The sequence below is a fragment of the Argentina anserina genome, chromosome 3, assembly GCF_933775445.1.
Source record: "Argentina anserina chromosome 3, drPotAnse1.1, whole genome shotgun sequence".
Lineage (NCBI taxonomy): Eukaryota > Viridiplantae > Streptophyta > Magnoliopsida > Rosales > Rosaceae > Argentina > Argentina anserina.
The window spans coordinates 2,801,649-2,824,534 of NC_065874.1; the positions used below are offsets into that span (position 1 = coordinate 2,801,649).

General features: G+C 37.8%; 2 protein-coding genes and 1 non-coding gene across 3 annotated transcripts; 1 reads left to right on the plus strand and 2 right to left on the minus strand.

The window, feature by feature from the left end:
- Positions 1 to 427: 427 nt before the first annotated feature.
- On the minus strand, positions 428 to 15,769 carry LOC126785699 (MLO protein homolog 1-like). Its single transcript, XM_050511323.1, has 3 exons — positions 15,596 to 15,769; positions 13,057 to 13,114; positions 428 to 705 (listed from the first exon to the last, which is right to left on the minus strand). The coding sequence occupies exons 1-3, from the start codon at positions 15,728 to 15,730 to the stop codon at positions 428 to 430; spliced, it is 471 nt and encodes a 156-aa protein (XP_050367280.1). The 5' UTR covers positions 15,731 to 15,769.
- On the plus strand, positions 2,588 to 2,692 carry LOC126789640 (small nucleolar RNA Z103). The gene has a single exon (XR_007671556.1). It is a non-coding gene; the product is annotated as a small nucleolar RNA Z103 (small nucleolar RNA).
- Positions 15,770 to 17,319: 1,550 nt separating the features above from the next.
- Positions 17,320 to 22,116, minus strand: LOC126789466 (auxin response factor 3). Its single transcript, XM_050515618.1, has 12 exons — positions 21,414 to 22,116; positions 21,251 to 21,307; positions 20,626 to 20,799; positions 20,418 to 20,502; positions 20,219 to 20,309; positions 19,985 to 20,149; positions 19,744 to 19,863; positions 19,574 to 19,649; positions 18,996 to 19,158; positions 18,036 to 18,922; positions 17,831 to 17,929; positions 17,320 to 17,588 (listed from the first exon to the last, which is right to left on the minus strand). Exons 1-11 carry the CDS (start codon positions 21,693 to 21,695, stop codon positions 17,876 to 17,878), a joined length of 2,154 nt encoding a protein of 717 aa, XP_050371575.1. The 5' UTR covers positions 21,696 to 22,116; the 3' UTR covers positions 17,320 to 17,588; positions 17,831 to 17,875.
- Between the last annotated feature and the right edge of the window lie 770 nt (positions 22,117 to 22,886).

Sequence of the window (22,886 nt, forward strand, 5' to 3'; positions counted from 1 at the left end):
GTTAAGCGTCTCTTCATCAACTGAATATGAAGAGAAAAGAAGTTGGCAAAACCAAGATTAACTCTGATGAGCTCAATTACCGGCCAACGGAGTATTCTGTGGTCACTCCAACATTTCAAATGCCGTTTCCCAAATGAGGTTTGGTGTGCTAGCTGAAATCTCCTTGGATCTGCACATTATTTACATTGCATTGAATTGGTTAACTGGTCAAAACACACTATTTGCATTCCAGTGATTATGTTAATTTAATTAATCACACAAAAAAAGGAAACGAAGATTGTTAATTTGGGTTAAAATTGGCAAAGGTCCTCTAGATATTCAGAATAGACTGAAACATATGTGAATCATTCTTTGTCTTCGATCACCATCATAACGTTAAATTTCAGGACTCGAAATTGCACGTTAGTTCGAAAATGTAATGATATGCTTACCTTGCCATACCAAGAGCGGAAGTGAGAAAGCAAGAGGCGACATGGAACATTGCGAGCACGAATATAAAGTATTGGAGCTCATTTGCACCAGACCTCGACATCAATGAAACCTTTCCCTGCTCAGCACATTTGGTTTCCTCAACAATATCTTCACTCAAGGTGTAGCTCTGGCAAGGAAGAAAAGACTCTCCGGCTGATTTAGGGATGCAGATATTGGCAATTGGTTTTTCCCCCACGGTTAGCAGCAAAGAAATGAACCCCAGCAGTATCAACTCTAGAGACAATGAAGATCACAACAATAACACCCTTTTCCGACCACGGATTTCCGACTAATGTCTCTTTTGGTCGGTAATAATGGTATTTCCGACCAAATACACTTATCCGTCGGAGATACAATTTTTGGTCGAATTTTATTTTCGACGAGCTGTTAATCCGTCGGAAATTTGGTTGGAAATAAATAAATACTACCAAGTTTATGTTTTGTCGGAAAGTTGTTGGAAAAAAGATAGTCATTTTGGATGATATTTTGTTTGGTCGGAAAGTCGCCAGAAAAAAAAACATTTTTGAATAGTTTCTATTTGGTCATATAGTTGTCAAAAAACTACGTAGTTATTTTTATGTGAATAATTGTTTTTAATTTATCGAAAGAGAGTCACATGACATAGTATAATAACTTTAAATTTTTTACTTAGATAAGCAAATAAAGTGCAAAATAGAGAACTGGAATGCCATAATATTTGTTGATGCAAATTGGGGAGTGCCTAATAATTGGAGAATGTGTTTTATTAGGTGATTGGCTGCAAAACTTGTTTAAAAAAAATTCGTAGTTACTTTCGATAGGATTTGCTTGTCTTGGAAAATCGTCGAATATTTAAGTATAGTGCCGATAACACATTTACATTCAATTATATCGTAGTCCAAAGAGGGCATCTTCATTGTCTTGTGTTCATGTTGGTACATTCCTTTTAGTGATCAATGAAATGTTATTGTTCTTGGTGAATATAAATATATTTACACACACCCACACGTACACTTATAGAGCTCATTCTCCATAACTGATTTTTTTTACCAATATAACCCTCATATGTTAAAATACTTTCAAGTACAATTAATCAATATCAAGGTTATAAAAATCTCCTATAGGTCTGCCTAGTTCCCACCTAGGCGCTAGGCAATACTGCACTAATATTCTTTATTTCAATATTTTCGCCATTTTTAACAATATAATACCTTTTATATATATATATATATATATATATATTTGTGTGTAATAAAAATAAAATTTAAAAAATTATTAATCCTCGTAGTACACCGACGCGACTAGTTCTCTAGGTTTTAGTCCTTTCTATTTGATTAGCGACTAGTTTTATCTAAAATCTTGAGCAATGTTAACAAAATTAAATTAAATAAATGAAATAAAACACACAAAAAAAAGTCTCTCACCTCACCTTGTTACTGTAAGTTTTCTCTTCGTATGTAACATGTTGATTATGGTAGTGTTGTTTAATTAAATTATAAATAGTTATTAAATTGCATCAGAAAAAAACAAAAAAAAGTCGAAGTTACATCCCCACATTGTAAGTTTGAAAGGAAAAAAAACTGTCTCTAAATCCCACTACTTACACAGTTACACGGTTTCTTCTTTTCCTTTCTCTGGCTCTTCCACCACTAAAGTAAGTTAACCATTTTTCTTTTCCTCTCCTTCTCTCTTCCGCTCTCTTCTTCAAACCGATCGATCAATAAGCAAAATCGGGACCGAAGCACGCCGGAGCACTACCGGACCTGCGTCGACCTTGCAACACCAGATCAGACGTAGCCACTAACCAACTATGGACCCAACTCAGATTACTTCCCGATCTCTAGCAACAGTGGCTAATCCCAGAACGCCTGGCCAAATCGATCTGCATGTGTTTGCTAGGGTTTGTTGCAAGGTCGATCGAGGCATCGAGTGACGAACGGACCAAGGGGAACTGGATTGGAGGGATTGTGGATGTGGATAGGCAAACCACATTGCCCAGCTTGTGTAGTTTCGTAGAGATCGACAAATAATTTTTCAGTCTCTACTCTCAACTACATGAAAGAAAGGTGATGGCTTTTTTATGACAGCCAGCAAGGTAAAAAAAAAAACAGATGATCATCATGAATATTCGTCTTCTTTGGGCATTGCAGACACATTTTCCCCAGATGATCGAAGTTGAAATAATTGAGCTATTGCATCTCTGTTTTAGAGAGAGATACCAAGCCAGGTGTTTCTGATCCATTTATTATTGTTCTGCTTTTTTTTTCTTGTTAAAGTGGATGGTTATTTTAGAATTTCATGCATTTTCTACACATTGTTGCAGCAATAGCCAGGGATCGTCAACAAACTTTAGCTATTCGTTGGATCCATGAAGTTGCTTTCAAATGACGTATAAGCTACAAGATAAGCTTAGAGAAATGTTCGTATGATGAGATACTGAATGCTTAACAAAAGAGGGGAATTGCACGTAGATGTTTGGTTTTGTGTATTCCCCAGATTTATGATTGCTCCATGTTTTAAATTTAAGAAATAAAAGCAAAAAATATATGCTCTTTTATGTCCCTGTGACCAAGTATACTACTATGTCATCATTTTATTAATAATATTTCATGGTACCATTAAGGTTTCTCTAAATAGAAAACCAAAAAAACCATAAAAAATTGTAGTATTGGTCTTCTAAACTTTAGTAACTATAGAAATTTCCGACGAAACACCAGGAAATAATTAATGCAAAAAACAATCCGATAAAACACGGGGTCGGAACTAAATGGTTAGAAATAAATATTTCAACAATGATATGGTCGGAAACAATTAGTCGGAAATGATATTATTCTTGATCATTTTCCGACGAGGTTTTTTTGGTCGGAAATAGTGACATTTCCGACGGAGTTTCCGACAGTAACTTTTGGTCGTAAATGACTATTATTTCTTACCAAAATGGTCGGAAAAAAACATTTGTGACCGAGGTAGTACCGACCAAGCCCGACCATATTTATTTAGTCGGAAAGAGTTTTAACGACTAAATGAGGGTTTTTTTTTGACCATTTCCAGGGTCGGAAATCATGTGTTTTGTTGTAGTGACATCACACGTTCATTAAGTTTAAGAGATCAGATAAAAGAGCAAGGATATATATATATATATATAGTTAGCGTGATTCAAGGAGCCAATTAAGGCGTGATTCAAGGAGAGCCAATTAGGGAGTGATTTTTGGTAGCTGTACTCTTGTTAGTTTATTTATAGAACATTTCAGTGTAAGAATTAATCATCCAAAATACAAGAAGCATTCAGTCTATTCTACTTGGCATCAGAGCCAATTTTTTCATCCTCTGTTTTTATGGGTTTGTGTTATTGGCAACCTGCAGCAGCGTAGTCACCTGCGGATCATACGGCCCGGCAGTTGTCTTGCAGAAGCTATTCCCATCAAAGCTCGCCGGCGGCGAAATCCTGAACTTCGCACCGCATTCGTCCACCTTCACCGCAGCCTTGACCACCACCTGTGAACCCGTCAATCTCAAATCCAACGACGCGGTGGAGAGGAGGTGGTGTCGCACTCGATCTTCGACGATGTCACTCTTAGTAGCCGAGTTGAGATTCAGCGAGTTCTTGAGCGACTCGATTGCCTTGGAGACGTTTCGGCTCAGCCTGTGCAGCTTCTTTCCGACTGAGTTTCCAGAACGCCGACGTTCGTCTGGTTCGACGTCCCTCTTCGACTGGTCAAGACTTGGACTTTACAGAACGCTTGGGGTTGGAATTGACAAAGAGAGGCCTCTCAACCTTGAAAGACCCCCTCTGAGTAGTGGACATTACACCCAGAAACACCAAAGCTTGAAAGGTTCTAGATAAACCAAGAAGAACCAAAGTCTCTGTTTTGGATATTGAGAAAGACTCGGGTTGGTGTTCCCCTTGTTTTTCTCTCTCTCGAGTGGATACAACTTCCATCCATCTTTTTTTTTTTGGGTTCGTCAGTGCATGTTTACCGACAGTGCAAGTGAACCAATGACAGTGCACTAGAGGCCGTGCACATTCACCGACAGTGCAAGTGCACCCGAGACATGTTCATTTCAGTTTTTTGTTTCCGATGCATAACTACTGATTTCTTGATTATTTTACAATGGGTTCTGGAAGAGAAGAAGAAAGTTCTCAGGTCACTGATGTTCAGAAGCTTGAAGTATGATAAAGCGTTTTGTTATAACGTCTATAATAAACCCTGTAAAACATCATCGTTAGTATAAAATAAGCAGGGATCGTTCTTTCCCGGGAATTGAAGGGAACTCTAAACTTTTAGTGTTAACAAATAATGGGGGGTTTGAGATTGATTATTAACTACTAAAATAAAACCTAAATTACTATTTACATGATCGACTTCTCTTTAACAAACTTAAACCAAATTTACCATTACACCACATAATTACAAGTTCGAACCTATCATGCCTTCTAATTCAACCAATTACATAGTTTTTAGACACCAATACAATTAGAGCCTTAGGGGATCATCTAATCATGCAAGATTTCAATTAACATTTAGACTGACTTAGGGCCTAATCTAAATTTGCATGCAATCGAATTCAATAACACTTAGAGTAGAAATCAAACAAGATTACATTTAAGCACCAAATCTTTGTTGGAGACATGTTTCATGTGTGGCGTCACCCACCATGGTTTCACATGCAAATTTCCAGAATTTTTACCACTTTTAATCAACACAAACCGAACCTACTTAGGGCATGATTCGATTTGTGTCAATATGGTTGATGAATCTAGCACTCAAACACAATCTTAGGGATTGCATCCAACCACTAAATTCATATGCACATATCTGAAAATTATCTAAAAATATGAGAAAGATGATTAGAACACAACAATAGAAATACAAACTCATTAATTATAAGAACATAGATTTGGCATAGTCTAAAAAAATATCAAATACAACTGAAATTTAAAACAAATACAAAACCAATATTTCCACATAAATAACAACTTACAATCTTCATAGACAAAGAATTGTAGATTAACACAAATAGACGAAGCCATGGAGATGAGTTGCGAGAATCACACGTTGTAGGAACCTTGGAGGTGTGTCTTCAATGGTGAAACTCGGTGGAGATGATGATGGTTTCGGGGTGGACAGCTTGGCTAATTTGTGAGGGAAGTTTATGGTGGTGTTTTGGTAGAGTTTTGGCTCTTGAATGCTAATGAGAAGTCATGATATTTGAGAGGTGAAGTCATGTATATATAGAGGAAAGATGGAGGGTTTGAAATTGCTTCTTTCTTTCTATAATAATGTCATGCTTGAATCCCTTAAATCATGCCATGTTTTATTTCCTAAAACATGCTATGCTTTAATCCCTAAAACATGCCATGCTTTAATCCCTAAAACATGCCATGTTTTATGCCTTTAATGATCATCTTCTATTTAATTGTTGCATGACTTGGCTCCATCTTTTTTTTCTTTAATTATCTCTTCAATCCAATCTGAAAATAAGAAAATAAAATCATAAGTAAGAGATAATTAGTTTCAAAACCTAACAAGGATTCCTAGTCAAACTAGGACTCTAGACAAATTATGCGTTTTTAACTTATGTAAGCACAAAAATGCATCCAATACCACTCAAGACTCTTACTACGACTTAATGACTCAATAGTACAACAATAAGGGGTAAGCAAAGTACAAATTGAGGTAAAAACATGTTAAAAACGTCGCACAAAGTGCTCCTATCAAAGTATCTGTCAAGAATTCTGAAAGTAGTTCCTTCGGGGGAGCCAAACTCAATAATACCAATTTCCATAAATGGAAGAGAATTATGTCAGCTCATCTTCGAGGAATGCACAAGATGGGGCATGTAACCGGAGTAACTAAGGCTCATAGTGCGGATGATATTGTTGCCTACACTAAGTGGGACGACGATGATGGTCTTGTAATGTCAGTCTTGCGGAAAGCTATGAATGAAGAGATAGTTGATCTGGTGGAGGCATGTGACACTGCGCAGGAAATATGGAAGACGCTAGAAGACTTATATACTAATGACTCTAATTTCATACAGGTTCATGAGTTAATGTGCACAGCTTTGGTGATGCAACATGAAAAAATAGAGTCATTAGTATATAAGTCTGACTCTAATCTTAGCAGGCAACTTCAGCTCCACTTCATCGGCAAGAACCACCACCCGGCTTCGGGAATCAGCCCCGTCCTCCTTACTTTTATTGTCATGATACTAACCATGCTCGTGCGACCTGTTGGAAGTTGTATCCACACCTTAGGCCTAAGAGGCCAAATTCTCGTTCCAAAGCGAAAGCAACTATTCAATTAGTTCAAGAACCAAATATATATGGTGTGGTTGGACATGATCATCATACAGCATGAGGAGCAATATGTACCGCATCCATAGCTGGTCGTAGTAAAATTGGTATGGCTTTAAATATTTCTAACATTGTTGGTTTTGATAAATGGATTATTGATTCTGGTGCGTCTGATCATATGACTTATGACAAATCTTATTTTACCATATTGTCTCCTCCACCAGTACCCTATGTTACTAATGCGAATGGTGAGGCATTCCCCGTGTTAGGGAAATGGTCAGTTCGTATTACTTCTACAATAGAGTTTCACAATGTGTTATATGTACTTGTTTTATCTCATCATTTGGTATCTGTCCCACAATTGAACACTGACGCTAAGTGTTATGTGACATTTTTTCCTATGTATGTGATATTTCAGGATCTTCTCACCGGGGAGTTAATTGGTCGAGGGTATCTGAGGAGCAGGTTGTTTCATCTGGATCAGAAATATGCAGGGAAAAAATCAGGGGCACAGTCTCGTACCGCTTTAATCTCCACTTCTGACAAGCTAAGGGAAGTTTGGTTATGACATCGTCGCTTAGGGCATCTATCTTTTAGTGTTATGAAAAAATCCATGTTTACTATGTTTATTAGTGTGGATGAGTCTTTTTTACGTTGTGAGACATGTGTTTTAGGTAAGAGTCATCGATCTACTTATTCCCCTAGTATTTCTAATAAAAGTATTCTTCCTTTTAAATTAATTCATTATGATGTCTGGGGACCCTCCAAAGATTCAACTGTGTCAGAAATGCGGTATTATGTGTCATTTATTGATGATTGCACACGTATTTCATGGATTATTCTCCTGAAAACTAAAGATGAGATTTTTTCAGCTTTTCAAGCCTTCTATACCACTGTCCAAACACAATATAATGCCATAATTAGAGTTCTTCGCTCTAATAATTGGGGGAATATGTGAATCGTGTCTTTCACGAGTTCTTTAATACAAAAGGAATTGTTCATCAAACAACGTGTCCTTACACACCTGAGCAGAATGAAGTTTCTTAAAGGAAAAATCATCATTTACTTGATATGGCTCGGTGTATTCTTTTTAGTGCCCATATGCCTAAATACCTTTGGGGTGATGCTGTCATAACTTCCGCCCACCTCATTAATCGTCTTCCATCTCGTGTCCTTCAGGGAAAAGTTCCATATGAGGTGTTTACCTCTCATGTCTCATTACCCTCTTTTCATAATTTTCCTTTCCGTGTTTTCGGTTGTTTTGCTTTTGTCCATCTTTCAAAACATCAGAAGTCTAAGTTGGATGCACGGGCAGTTAAATGTGTGTTTGTTGGGTATGGCGGACATCAGAAAGGGTACCAGTGATATCATCCACCTACCAGGAAGTACTATGTCACTATGGATGTTACTTTCTTTGAGGACATGAGCTATTTTACCTCTTTTGATACTGCTCTTCAGGGAGAAAATTCATATTTTGAAGATTAGTGAGCCATTAGATATGGTGACAGGTTCAGTTGAGATTACAAATGTGTCAGCTACACAAGTACCAATGGATGATTCCGGTGTAGTCATTCTAGAGATTCAGGTACCAGAAGATGACAACACAACTGCCCCTCATGTCTCTCGTACTATTGTTTATACACCTGACCAATGCTCTTTTGGTACAAAAGATTACTTATTTGAGGTTAGTCATTCTATTAGGGCTAATACTAGTGAGGCTAATAGTAGACAATATGCTTGCCAAATAGGTCTACTCGGGGTCAGCCAACAAAAAAATATGAACCTACCCTTCAGTCTAAAGCTAAGTATCATGTGGCAAATTTTATGTCTACCAAAAGATTGTCTAAGTCATATAAATCATTTGTGACTCAAATATCTACTGTATCAATACATAACAAAGTGCAGGATGCATTGGGAGATCCAAAATGGAGGAAAGCAATGGAGTAAGAGATGGAAGCATTACAAAAGAACAATACTTGGGAGCTTGTATCTCCACTACATGGCAAGAAGGCTGTGGGATGTTGTTGGGTGTTTACAGTGAAGCATGATCCATATGAGTCAGTGAGCCGGTACAAAACACGCCTAGTAGCAAAGGGGTTCACCCAGACATATGACATAGACTATGATGTGACATTTGCCCATGTTACAAAGATAAACACTATTCGGATATTGCTCTCCTTTGCTGCTAGCTTAAACTGGCCACTTAGACAGTTTGATGTTAAGAATGCATTCCTTCATGGAGAACTTATAGAGGAAGTATACATGGATCTTCCGCCTGAATATGTGGTCGCTTCTCCAAGTAACTTTGTATGCAGATTGAGAAAGTCTTTGTATGGTCTTAAACAGTCACCTCGTGTTTGGTTTGGAAGATTTTCACAATTCATGAGGAAAATTGGTTACAGATAAAGTAATTCAGACCACACATTTTTTCTCAGACATCAGTAAAGGAAGGTAACAACCCTAATTATATATGTTGATGATATGGTAGTTACTGGGAATGATACTGTTGAGGTGGATAAATTACATAAACAGCTAGCTACAAAGTTTGAGATGAAGGACCTAGGTACACTCAAGTACTTCTTGGGCATTGAGGTAGCCCGGGAAAGTGATGGTATATATTTATGTCAGAGGAAGTACATCCTTGATCTACTAACAGAGACATGTATGTTTGATTGCACTCCCATTGATAATCATATTGAGCAGAACCATCGGTTAGCAGAGTATCCAGATCAAGTGCCTACTGAAAAAAACTCGTTATCAGAGGTTAGTTGGACGTCTGATTTATTTATCACATACCAGACCAGATGTTGCGTATGCGGTAAGTGTAGTGAGTTAGTTCATGCATAATCCCAGTATGGACCACATGGATGTTGTTGTAAGGATATTGAGGTACTTGAAGTTAGCTCCAGGGAGAGGAGTAATGTTTTCTAATCACAATAATATCCTTGAGGTTTGTGGCTTCACATATGCAAATTGGGTTGGAAATATTACAGATCAGATATCCACATCATGGTACTTTACCTTTGTTGGGGGTAATCTTGTTACGTGGAAGAGTAAGAAACAAAAAGTGGTAGCTCGATATAGTGCTGAAGCAGAGTATAGAGGTGTAATAACCCTAATTTTCAAAACAATATTTGGTTTGATTTGAATTCTATAAAGTTGCGAAATTCAAATAAATGAATTTGATTGTTTTGCGATGTTACGAAGCGAAAAACGGAAACGTTCTCGGAACGATTAATTAGAAAAACGTTACACTTCCGCAACGTATATATCGACTTTTACTCCGTCGCTCGGTTGCGAAAACTTCCTTCACGAAAGTTGTAGGGCTCGTCGATACGAGTTCGTGGGTATGTGACGCGTTCTAATCGGACGATGTATGTAAAAGTTATTAATGATAGAAGTTGTTTCCGATTTTGGAAACTAGTATAAAAATGATGTTTTATCAGCTAGGGTTTCCAAAACTGGAAACCCCTCACTCTCTCTCTCTCTTCTCTCCGCCTCCCTCACTCTCTCTCTCCCTGATTCTCCTTCTCTCACCCTCCGAAAATTCTCTCGCCGATCTGCCACCCTCCGAGCCGCCGTGATGTGCACCGCCCAGCCCAACATCGTCGCAAGGACTCCCACAGCCACCCTCTAGCTCGCCAGCCCGTGCCCCGCCGTCGCGAAGCCGCTCGAACGTCTCCAAGTTTCTGCTTTTCTCACCGCCGCATCTAAGCTCGTCTCCGGTAGTTTTCGAGTTCAAATCGAGGTGAGGATAGCCTAGGTTGGTTGTTGTGATGTTGTTGTTGAATTATTGTGTGGATTTGTGATGTTTTGGTGGAGATCGGAGGTTGGAGATGATGGGAAGGTACCGCCGCCTTAGGCGGCGCGTGTCAGGGCGTGGGAGGGTCTAGGGGCGGCGTGAGGCCGTGGGGAGGAAGAGGAGGAAGAAAAGGAGAGAAATGAGGTGGCGATGGCGTGATACGCGCCGTTGGGGGTGTCGGCGCGGCCTGCCGGAGGTGGCGCGTGTACCGCACACGCCACCACGTGCGGCGGCGTGAACAGTGTTTCCAGAAGGGTAATTTTGTAATTTATTTACGTACGGTAAATGTAAATGTAAATTTTATTTACGTACGGTAATTGTAAATATAAATTATTTTTAGTAAAAGTAAAAAGTAATTTTAGAAGGGTAATTCGGTAATTATTATTTACTGAGACAGTACGTACATTTGAATAGTATTTATACGTACAGAAAATACGTAAACAGTATGTACTCGTACAGAGATACGTATTTGGATGTGTATTTATACATCAATACATAAACAGTAAATACGTGAATAGTGAACAGTAAATTCATAAAACCGAAATTGCTGAACAGTAACCAATTATTACTGTTACAGCATTTAAAGGTTTACGAAACGTTTCTAAATTCTTTTCTTATCCTTTCAAGGTGATCGATAAATCAAGGAAATGAATTATCTTCGGAAATTGTGGAATTACGCTCGAGTCGATAAGGTGAGTAAAATCTCACATATTTATGAATCCACCCTTGCGGTGATTTCAAGATTTTTGCAAGAGATTAAATATTGAAATACGACATGTATACGATATAGTGGATTACATATATATTGTATAAATGGTAATAAGTACATATATAGATATATATAATTTGCTATATTATATACTGTTATGAATTCATTTGAAATTAGTCATTTCGATGACGAGCACGTGTATTAGTTTGTACATGACTTTAATATGAAGTTTGTTAAACGTTTTGTTTTCGGACGTGTTTATAAATTATGACATGTATATGATATAGTGGATTATATATATATATATTGTATTAATGGTCAATAAATACATATATATATATATAGTTTGTTATATAATATACTGTTATGATTTTATCGTGATGATGTCATATTGATGACAAGATTTTATCGAGCATGTGATTTTGATTCGTACAATATGATGTGAGATTATTGTACGTGATTTAACATGGAGATTGTTAATATGTGATTTGTCTTCGGACCTGATGTTTGGTACAATATGATGTGAGATTATTGTACGTGTTTGGCAAGTCGGAAACTAGCCTTTGGCCGGGCGAAAGTTACGATACAGTTAGAGCTCTAGTGTGTCTGCCGTAGTACTACATGTGAGGTAACGGGTGGTTATCTGCTCATGAGTACTCGGATTGTTTTGGATGTTGGGTAGCAGGTGGTTACCCAATATCAGCGGTGTACTACGTGAGGGGTAACGGATGTGTACCAGCGTTCATTAGTACCTGTATTATAAATGTTTTTTGGGTAACCAAAAGGGTTGCCCGATTTCTCATGAGCACTTTCATTTCATATATTTTTGGGACAACCAGATGGGTCGTCCATTGACTCATGAGGGCATTTATATTTGTTGATTTGTGATTTTTCGTATATAATGATATGCGAATTATATTGTCATTTTACTCATACGAGCTATAAGCTTACCGGGTTTGTGTTTACAATCCCGGTGCACCAATTCGATGGTGTAGAGGATAATTCCGCAGGTGCTGATTAGTGGAGATTGAGTTACGACTCCGAAGACTCGAAGTCGTTCGTATCCTGTTTGTGGTAAGGTTTCTAGCGTGGATTTGTGTGTGAGAACTGGAGTGGATTTATTTGTGAGCTTTGTGAGAGATTGTGAGGATTATTACATTTCCATCTTATGTAATGTCGAATTATAAATTTGGTTTGTAATAATCGGTTTGACTGAGTTGTATTTTGAACTCATAGATGATCCGCTGTGGCATTTTTAATAATTTCAATTCGTTGAGATTGTTTTGATGTTTAACGACTTTAAAATTTTGAGTTTCCAGACTCAAAATTTTAGGGTCGTTACAAGAGGTATGGCTCAAGGAGTGTGCAAATTGTTATGTCTTAGAAATTTGCTACAAGATTTGGGTATTAAGCATAAATGTGCTATGCAGCTATACTGTGACAACAAGGCAGCTATTGATTTTTCACAGAATGTTGTGCAACATGGTCGTACAAAACATGTGGAGGTTGATCGTCACTTTATAAAAGAGAAGGTAGATGCTAAAATTATTAGCTTTCCTTTTGTTCCTACAGAAGAGCAACTTGCCGATATGCTCACAAAATGAGTGTCTAAGAAGACCTTTTATGACTCACTTAGTAAGTTGGGCATAGTTGATGTGTATGCGTCAACTTGAGGGGGAGTGTTAACGTGATTCAAGTGGACCCAATTATGGAGTGATTTGTGTAGTCTATTCTACTTATATATGTGTGTGTGTGACGTAGATCGATCAGTTTTAGCTAAAGCGTATAGTTGATTACCTGATTTTATCTTGTCAAGAGCGAGAATGAGAGACTTCCTCCTTATCTTGTTAAAATACTGCAAGAAATTAAAGAGGGATGATTATGGCTGTGTTTGGTGCAGCTGGACTTATTAGATAAGCTGACTTATACTTATTTCTGAAAATAAGTAGCTGATAAGTAAAGTAGCTGAGTGTTTGGTAAACTGGCTTTTATAAGTGACTTTTAGTGGCAGAACTAGTGGCAGAACGTTTGGTAAACTCAAGTTGGCTTATGTTTTTAATTGTCAAATGACTAATTTGGACATTTAAGATAATTTCAAATTGATTTAAAAATAATAATGTTTCATATGATTAATATTGGATAGATGTAACTACATAAATGTAAATATTTTCATTCTAAACGTGCAACCATCAAACTTTGAGCAATGTTGTTTCTTAATGTCTCCATTTCTTGTGCACCATGATGGTCTTGTTCTTCTACATCATCATCTTCTTCTTCCATAGCTCCTTCACCATTTTCACTTTCTTCACCTCGAACAAAATGTCTATCACGATGCGCATGTCTTCTAATATAATTATGAAGTGTCATAGTAGCAATGACAATTTTGACTTGCTTCTCGAATGAATATCCTTGCATGTCTTTTACAATCTTGCACTTTTTTTCCAAACTCCAAATGTGTGTTCTATAACACCTCTAAGTGAAGAGTGTGTTTTGTTAAATAATTCTCTTTTATTTCTTCGTTCTTGCCTACGATATTGTTAGAAGTGTTGTCTTGATCCTTTATAAGGTCCCAAATATCCACACATCGTAGGGTATCCCGAATCCACAACATAATATTTACCTACAAAATTATTATATAATAAAATGTATTAAAATGACATTTTAACCATGAATATCCAACAAAGATTAACTAAATTTAATATATTACCTGGTGGAGGATGAGGAAAATTCATTTCAGGATTTCGAAGAACCGATTGCCTCACTCTTGTATCATGAGCAGACTCTTCCCAACCAGCACATACAAAGATAAATTGCATATCGAAATTGCATACCGCCATGACATTTTGTGTTAGTATTCCTTTTCTATTAATGAATGGTGCTTTTTCTTCATCACTTATTGAAGCGGGAATATGCACTCCATCAATAGTCCCAATACAATCCTGTGATTAATATTGTTATTTGTCACACCATAAATAACTATATACTAAAAACCGGTATATTTATTCTTTAGATCTTTCCATAGTCTCCACTCACCTTTTAGGGCATCCCACTTATTTTTCAGCTGTTTTTTGGTAAAATCTTTTCCAGTTTGTTCAACAAAGGAAGTTATTATAGTATTCCATCTTTCTGAAGTAAAATGAGATTGTGGCTTCGAATTTCTATGCACTTCCTTGATACATATGTCAACAAAAACTTCTACTAAGGACTCATTCCAACACGCTTGTTCTTTGGAATTTGCCATCTAGCACATGTAAGTAACGAAAACACACAATCAAGTACTTAACTTTACGTGAACCATACACTAGATAAATGAACTCCTAGCCTATAAACCAAAATTTTTACTACCCCCAATAAACTTTATTTTTTTGCATCTAAGTTGATTTTTCTCCGTTTTAAGGTGTGTTATAGCCTTTAGAAATACTGTTTTTCAAGTTTAATACCCCTAGTATAAATTTACTAGGGTAGTAAACTTTAGTAAAAAATTTATTAACCCCAGTAAACTTTATTTTTTTGCATCTAAGTTAATTTTTCTCCGTTTTAAGGTGTGTTATGGCCTTTAGAAATACTGTTTTTCAAGTTTAATACCCCCAGTATAAATTTACTAGAGGTAGTAAACTTTAGTAAATTTTTACTACCCCCAGTCAAGTTTAATACCCCCTGTTGTTTTCTGGCAACTGTTATATTTATGAAGATGGAGGACAAATTAGAGCCACCCATAATATATTTGAAACCATATTAACAACAAAATTAGAGAAATCTGAAACTGAAATTGTTAATAGACTTACCCAGAATCACATATATGTTGCCTAGTTGCTGATTCTTGGATCCTTGATGTTAGATCGATATTGCTTGATGAACAAAAGGGAGGGGGCTGAGATGTTCAGTGAGAAAGAGAGATAGAGGGATTGACGAACAAATGAGAGCGGCGCTTGGGTGAGAGAGACTTGAATGGTTTCTGTGGCAATTCAACGTAATTTGTTGAAAGAGATGAGGGTACCCATCGGGATTACGAAAGTTTCATTAAACTACAGTAACCTCCACTACAGTAATGATCGAGCTTCTGGCTTTTAGAAGGAAGGGAGAACCTACTTCTCATTTTTGATGGAAAAAGTCATGGCTTCTTTAAGTCGGAGATGATAAGTTGAGTTACCAAACGCAAGATTGCAGCTTCACTTATAATCACTGATGTGAAAAGCATTACCAAACACAGCCTATGCACTAGTATAAGAGAGGTTGATTTATCAAGGTCTCTTACTCTCATACATTTACTAAACATACTAATGTAATAGCCAATATATCGAATAGATTGCTGTAAGAAGAGAGGAAATTAGTTAACCTTGGCTAAAACATGAAGCAAATGCTCGATGAGAATGGAGATGAAAATCAAAACTAAGCAGACAGTAGCAACAGCCCATGTTGGTGTTGATTCAAGTGAGGTATTTTCACTACTCACTACTTCCTCTCCAGCCATAACTCCCCCGCTCACTCTCAAGTACTTGGAATAAGCTTAGCTATAGCAAAACTGCAAAAGTGCTTTGGCTTAAGCTACTATATATGGATGAGGCTCATCATGATACAACTACGTACGTACAGCGAGGAGCTAGCCTTCTTCTATGCAGGTTCGTCTACGCAAGTGAGAAGACAAACTCATGAGTCTGAATGCAGTAGAAATTGATTGTTATACCACAGTCAAAGCCCACCACAGCATACCTTATTCAATCTCTTTGTGCAATAATGCTGCTCTAGCACTAAAAGGGTTGTAGAATACGACAGTCCGTGTGAAAGTAATGCAGAAAAAAGAATTTGATTCTGTGAAAACATGAAGGATATTTTAAGGGTTGGCAAACGTTGTTTAGTCATATATGGCTCCAGAACCTACGCAATGCGCGTGACAATGACAAGCAACTTAGGCTGGCTCCATATACTCATATACAAATGCATCTTTCAACATATTTACTTAATTTCTTGGTTTTACACGAATGATTATACTAATGCTACGGTTTGAGTAAAATGATACATTTTAAGGAACGAATGATCAATCAGACTAGCTAGCAACTCTAAAACTAGCTAGAAAGGCTTTCTAGTTTCTTAATGGGTGACTTTTTAGGTGAATGTTAAATTAAGGCTGATATACTTTGTTTCCACATTTATGAATTGTTCCAAATATGGTGTATTCCATAAGCTTGGTATTTCTTGCTTTTACACATGTTTTTGTTAAGATAATGAAACTTGTTTGACTTGCTGATTTGATATAATGGTTCAAAAAAAGAAGACGCGCTTGTCATTATAGGACCAATCAAGATCTTCAACCACAGAACACGGAGGATTGACTCCTCAGTAGTTTCACTTTCACAGTGCACAACTTGCTACAGTAAACACGCCGACTACTGTTTTTATATAATCTGAAATTCTGAATCCACAACGAATCAGGGACCATGAACAAGACAAGTGATATTAACAAGTCGCTAGCAGCAGCAATGTCTATATTTTCTTTCCTTCTCAAGTACCTTTCACTATGAAATGAATAGAGGTCGATCACCAAAACTATTGAAATGGACTTTGGAGCTGATTTTGTTGCACCTCATTTGTCTATCTACAAAGAATCATGAAATTCCAGAAATTCGACTACATTTTCAGGCTTCCAATCGTGGAATTCGAACTTCCAGCTTCAAAAATCAAATGTCCCTCGGAAACAGACATCATACAAAGTCCCGCAAAGCATTAAGCCAATAGTGTGCGGGTCAAACCTTTAATTATAAAATGGACCGCATGGAACTTGCACCAACCAATTGGAATGAGAATGAAGTGTCTTAGTCCAGAAAGCTAGGAATACTGGAATACTCTTAAAATATGGTGAAAATCAAGGGTTTTGGCTGGTGTTGGGTAAGAATATTACAATGGTGAGCAGAACAATCCAATACCATCTCCCTATAATCACCCAGAGCAATAATTCGGAGCTTTCAAATGGTGTATTCTCTAAACAATAGCTACAATACATACAAATGTGATGGGAATAACAAAAAGAATATAGCATAATATCATGTCGGGACGAATAATGGATAGAATTTAACAATTCCAAATGGATAGAATTTGTTTGAGTTTCAGATAGGCCCTCTTGCAAGAGGAAATCATGGATGATTCTCTGCAAAACATTTCTTAGAGCGTAACTAATAATAATACAATCAAAGTCACTAAAAGCGCTTAATTACAATATTTTTTATACCACATAACAGTTCTTACGTAAAATACGATACTTGAACCTGAGAAAAACCTCAGGCGCCAAGAGTCTTCACTCTCATACTTCTTACATAATATTGTGGTAGCATTTCCTGCAGAACAATGTCAACAGCAGAAAATAAGAGCCTATACCAAGAGCTAAAGTGATGCATTTCCTGCAGAACAATGTCTGTAGCACAAAATAAAAGCCTATGCCCAGCAAACATAAAATATGAAAATATGAATCGTACCCGTATGGGTATATAAGTAAAGGCTCAAATATGATGATCAACAAGAATGGTTTTTGACGCTTAGATGTAGAACACAGAAAATTTAAAGATTTATGAGTTCTTACTTCTGTGGAACATCCCAACAAGGCCTGCGTTGTCACACTAATTCACTATCCTTGTAAACAACTTTCCATCCTTTCTCCACGCCAGTTGAAAGCCCATTCCTGAAAGTAAGAATTCTTGACTGGTCACAACCCATATCGTAGAGAAATTGCACAATAAAATATACTATCAACAAGTAAATCTCAGGGAGCAAAGTGATCGGCTTACTTTGGTACAGGGAATTCCAGCTGCTGCAGACATCAAAGGAGGCTTTGAATTGAATCGGGGTTCAACATTGGGGAACATAGAAGCATTAGACTCTAATTGAACTGAGGTGTTGTTGTCCACTTTATTTGGGGCATGTGTTTCCTCAGACAGTGAGAAACCAAAGAGTCTGCAGCTACTTTTGCACGATGAAACCATGTCTTGACTGCCTCTCAATGAAGATGGACTTGAAAGAGGAGGATGTGAAATGCCATGTTGATTAAAAGAATTTATGGATCCATGCCCTTGCCTGCTGAAGCTTCGTTCACCGAATGTGGATGATGTTTGCCTTCCGCCATCTGATTCAGAATAAGGAGTGTGTTGCAGTCTTCTCTGTTCCTTTTGGTTATGACCATTGTAAACTGAATTGAACTCGGCTCCTGCATTCATAGCTTGCTGAAACATCAACACAGATGATGGTGATGACACTTGTACAGGGGCAGCTCGGTGCATAGGTGTATTATTGCCCTGCATCATATTAGACCATCCATTCCTAAAGCTTGGCACCTGAAAACCATCAAAGATTCCAGGGCAACCATATTCACGAGGCTCGTTAGTAGCTGGAGCTCTTCCATATGGTGTGCTTGGAAATATTTCTTGACCTTGCAAGACCTTCTGGAATCGGAAAGATTCACCAAAGCCTTTAGAGGCAATCTCAGAATTCACAAATGAGTTTCTGAGATCAGTACCTCTGGAACCAATAGAGCCGTTAAAGACTCTCCTCGATTCAGAGGGATGCTGATTTTGACTCCCTATAGAACCAAAAGGAGTATCAAAACCAGAAATTTCTTGACCTTGCAAGACCTTCTGGAATCTTAAAGATTCCCCAAAGTCTGAGGCTCCAATCCCATCTGAAATAAAAGAAATCAGTAACTTTGCCAGAAGTATTATGATGACACATCCAAATTTGAATGAAATACATACAAGGAACTGGAAATTCTTGTTTTTCTGCGCATATGCCCATCCTGGATCTCTTCAAACCAGATGCCATAAAGCCACTGGAATTAGAAATTGAACCAGATGGCTCAATTTCCCATGGGGAAACCCGGCCATGCTGCTTGCTAGTATCTATATCATCCCACCTTACCTGCAATAGCAAAAGAAAAGTTTAAAACCAGCGTGTACATGGCTAAAGAAGAAGGCATGCACTCCATATGTTTTGTTGTATGCTACGACAAGAGGAATATATATTTTGATATCAAGTGTTCCATGCCAGGAGGCAGGGTAGATAACATATCTAAACATTAGATGCATGAGCCTTAAAGTCTTATACAAGCAACGGAATTTAGATACAAACTATCAAAGAGGGGAATTCTGCATATGCCCCCACCACTTATAGATTCAAAGAAAATGTAGAGTTGGATGTAAATTGTATAGAATAAGTGTTATGCATGCTAAAGTTATAGCTTATGATACAGAAATCCCCATATAAATCTGTGATGACTCAAGATAAGTGAGGTTCCTAAAGAAGAATCAGACAGATATAGGATAGGCATACTTACAACTAGACATTTCCACTTGGATCCAGTCCATCTTAGGGGATCCAACTCACTAATCCCAGTTACCAGTCCAGTATATCTGCCAAACGAGACAAGAAAATTTGAAGATGAATATAATAGGCAAACCCCCAAGATGAATACAATAAATAACTTTTAATTCAAAAATGGCACACCTTCGCTCTGCAGCATCTTCTGTCTCAACACGCATTTTAAACCTCATTCCAGCACAGAAGGAATGACCAAGGCTCCTCAAAAATTTACGGAAAGGTATTATGAATTCTGACGAACTGGCTCTACAAGATCAATTTGAAAATTTATTACCAATATTAAGTTCAGGACCGTGGAGTCCAGGAACATATTATAAAAAAAATTAAAGCATGGGAAAATGGATGAAAAAGGCAGGCGGCACACTACCTTGGATTGTAGTAGACATTAAATGCAGTCTTCATAGATATAGCATCCACCACCTCTGTAATGGAGTTATAGTTTAAATGCTGGCTGCAAGAAGTTGGATAACTAGCAGAAGCTTTTACTTGGCTTGCCCTTCTAACTCCAAGCCTCAGTTCTCCATCCTCACCCCTGTTACAAATATAGTATGATCAAGTGTGAAGAAGGACATCAATGTTCCTTCAACTTCAATTTATGTACCTCAGGAACAATACAGCATCTCCAGAAACAAGCTTCTTCTTGTTCACAAAGGCACTCCATCCAGTGGTGAGCAAATGCCTGCGTGGCTGCCCTGCTCAAACCAAAAGAAAAACGAACAGAAATGAAAAACCAGTGTTTTGCAGAGTTGAAAAGAACAATAAGATCACTAGTGTTCCCTCAATAACAGATTTTCATATACCCCTATAGATATGTCTGAACCTCCATTCAAGGCCGTGCAGATCCTTTGCCACCAGCTCCTGTGAAGGTCTTTGTTGACTATAATCCTACAATCATAATCCATATTACTAGGCTATACAGATGAAAATGTAATGTGAAATTGTCTTCACATGAGGTAAACGGAAATACAAAATATGCTGAACCACATGTTGGGGAAAAATAATATGTACCAGGGGAGGAAAACAATCCTCAGCAGCACGGCGAGGGACAGAGAAGCCTCCATGAGTGCTGGTATCGGAAGCAGTAAGGGTTTTGCAGAACATATGGGGAGTAGTCGATTTCTCTGATGCCTCAGCATCCTCATCCCCATCTGTTTCCCCTTCCCCAACTTTCCGCTCAAAATCCTACACAGATAAATGCAAAATTGAAATCACCAAATGTTTCAAATTTACAACAAATATAGCAAATGAAAACCTTAGACCCCCCCCCAAAAAAAAAATTCCCAAAGAAATTGAATGAATGTGAAGTAACCAATACAAATTTGCTTAAATCGTTAACTGCCAAAAGTGGGAAACAAGCAGGCATTAGCAATTGAATCTCAGAATGCCAGAGCAGCAAAGAGATACATCATCATGCATCAGACGTGGACTGAACGTGATATGATAAATTCTATGACAGATGAAACTAAATCCATAACCAATTGGGTCACAAACATGGTATTACATTTGATAATTAACTAGGATTCGGCTCCTAACAGACTAAAAGAACTGAACTTTAACTCCAAAATCACAAAACTAACATCATCAGCATTAAGAAATTCAACTACACAACCAATCAAACCAGAAGAAACCTCACCTCACTTTCAGGAACCAATTGAACCTGAGCGTAAACTTCATCACTGCCAGTCTCCGCCTGCAAAAAAACAGCAACCACAAACTGTTTAAACCCCCAAAACAAACAAAACCCAGAAACCAAAACTCCCTAATATACACAAACTTTAAGTATTACAAACACTCACATGAAGCTTAACATCCACAACTCGGCAAAACAGATGAGCAGGGAGATCATAAGCCGAAGCCGGGAAGTCACTCACTTGCTCCAAGTGGCCTTGAGGAAGATAAACCACCACACTACCTTTCTTGGGCAGAGAAATCAATGGGCCAGCACAAGCGTGCCAGAGCTCCAAGCAAACAGACCCAGAAATCAAAGCATTAGAGCCAGAAGAATTAGACGACGACCCAGATGACGGCGTCTCCTCCTCCTCCTCCGTCGTGCTGTTCAGATCGATCAGACCAGCCATAACTCCCAAAGAACCCAAAAACAGCAAGACAAAGCTGAAGCTAAAACTCAAGCCTTTGATGCGTCCAAAAGCTCAAACAACAACAACTGGCTTCATTTGTTGCATTTTTAAGGCATTTGCTAAAAGAAAACACACCCAAGAAAACCAAGACACTCTTTTTTTGTGTATAAAAAGCTCAGAGCTTTAATCTTAAAAACTTTGTGAGACACCCAACCCAACCCAATAGAATACTCTCAAAAACTTGAAATCGGTTTTTTTTCTCTCTCTTTTATCTTTTTCCTTGCCAAAGTTTTATATTATTTCTTTGAGTCTGTCTCTCTCTGCAGCTGGGCTGCAGTGCTGCAGCCTCTGCAACGCTGCAACTGCTGGGTGTGATGTGTGGCAGAGAAAGACAGTGAAAGAAAGAAAGAAATAGAGAGAGAGAGTGTGTGCTCACTGTGCTGTGTTTTTGGGGTTAAATATTTTTTGATCTTTATTTTCTCAATAAAACTATAAAAGAAATCAAAGACTGAAAAGTGAGAAGAGAACTGTACGGCTCTCCCATCCCTGTATTTCCGGGCGGATGTCTATTCTGTCCCCTTCTACTCCATCAAATCTCACTCCTATCCCCTTCTTCTTCTTCTTCTTCTTCTTACTACTAAATCAAAATCTCAAAATTTTATTAGAGAACTCTAAAAACACAAAGACCAGACTCACCAGAGAGACCCTTCTCTTTTTTGTGAAAGAAAAGCTCAAGTTCATCTGGTGCTTATTACATTCTCTATTAGACCCTATTTGAGACTGCCCCCTTGTGTTTTCTGTTTAGGGTCAAACTCCTTTGGCTATGGCTTCCATGATTGTACCGTTTAATAAAACTGCATTAATATCATTAGGTTTCCATTCCAGTGTTGCTTCCTAGTTAGACACTGATTTTGGGGGGATATTATAGGTTTCTTGCACAGCTAAAAACACTATAGATCAGTTCACTGTTTTAGTATATCTTCCCAAGACAGAGGGGACCTAGACCTAAATATAAGAGTTCGTTTACTATTTTGGAACCCTATGGTGCTATACAGTATACACAAAAAATGCACAGTCATTTCTCACCTTTGCAGCTGGCAAATTACGCAACTGTTTTAGCTACCCATTTTATCATTTTGCCATAAGAGTCTGGTTTGCTCATTATTTGTTGCTTGTGATGCAAAAAAAGTT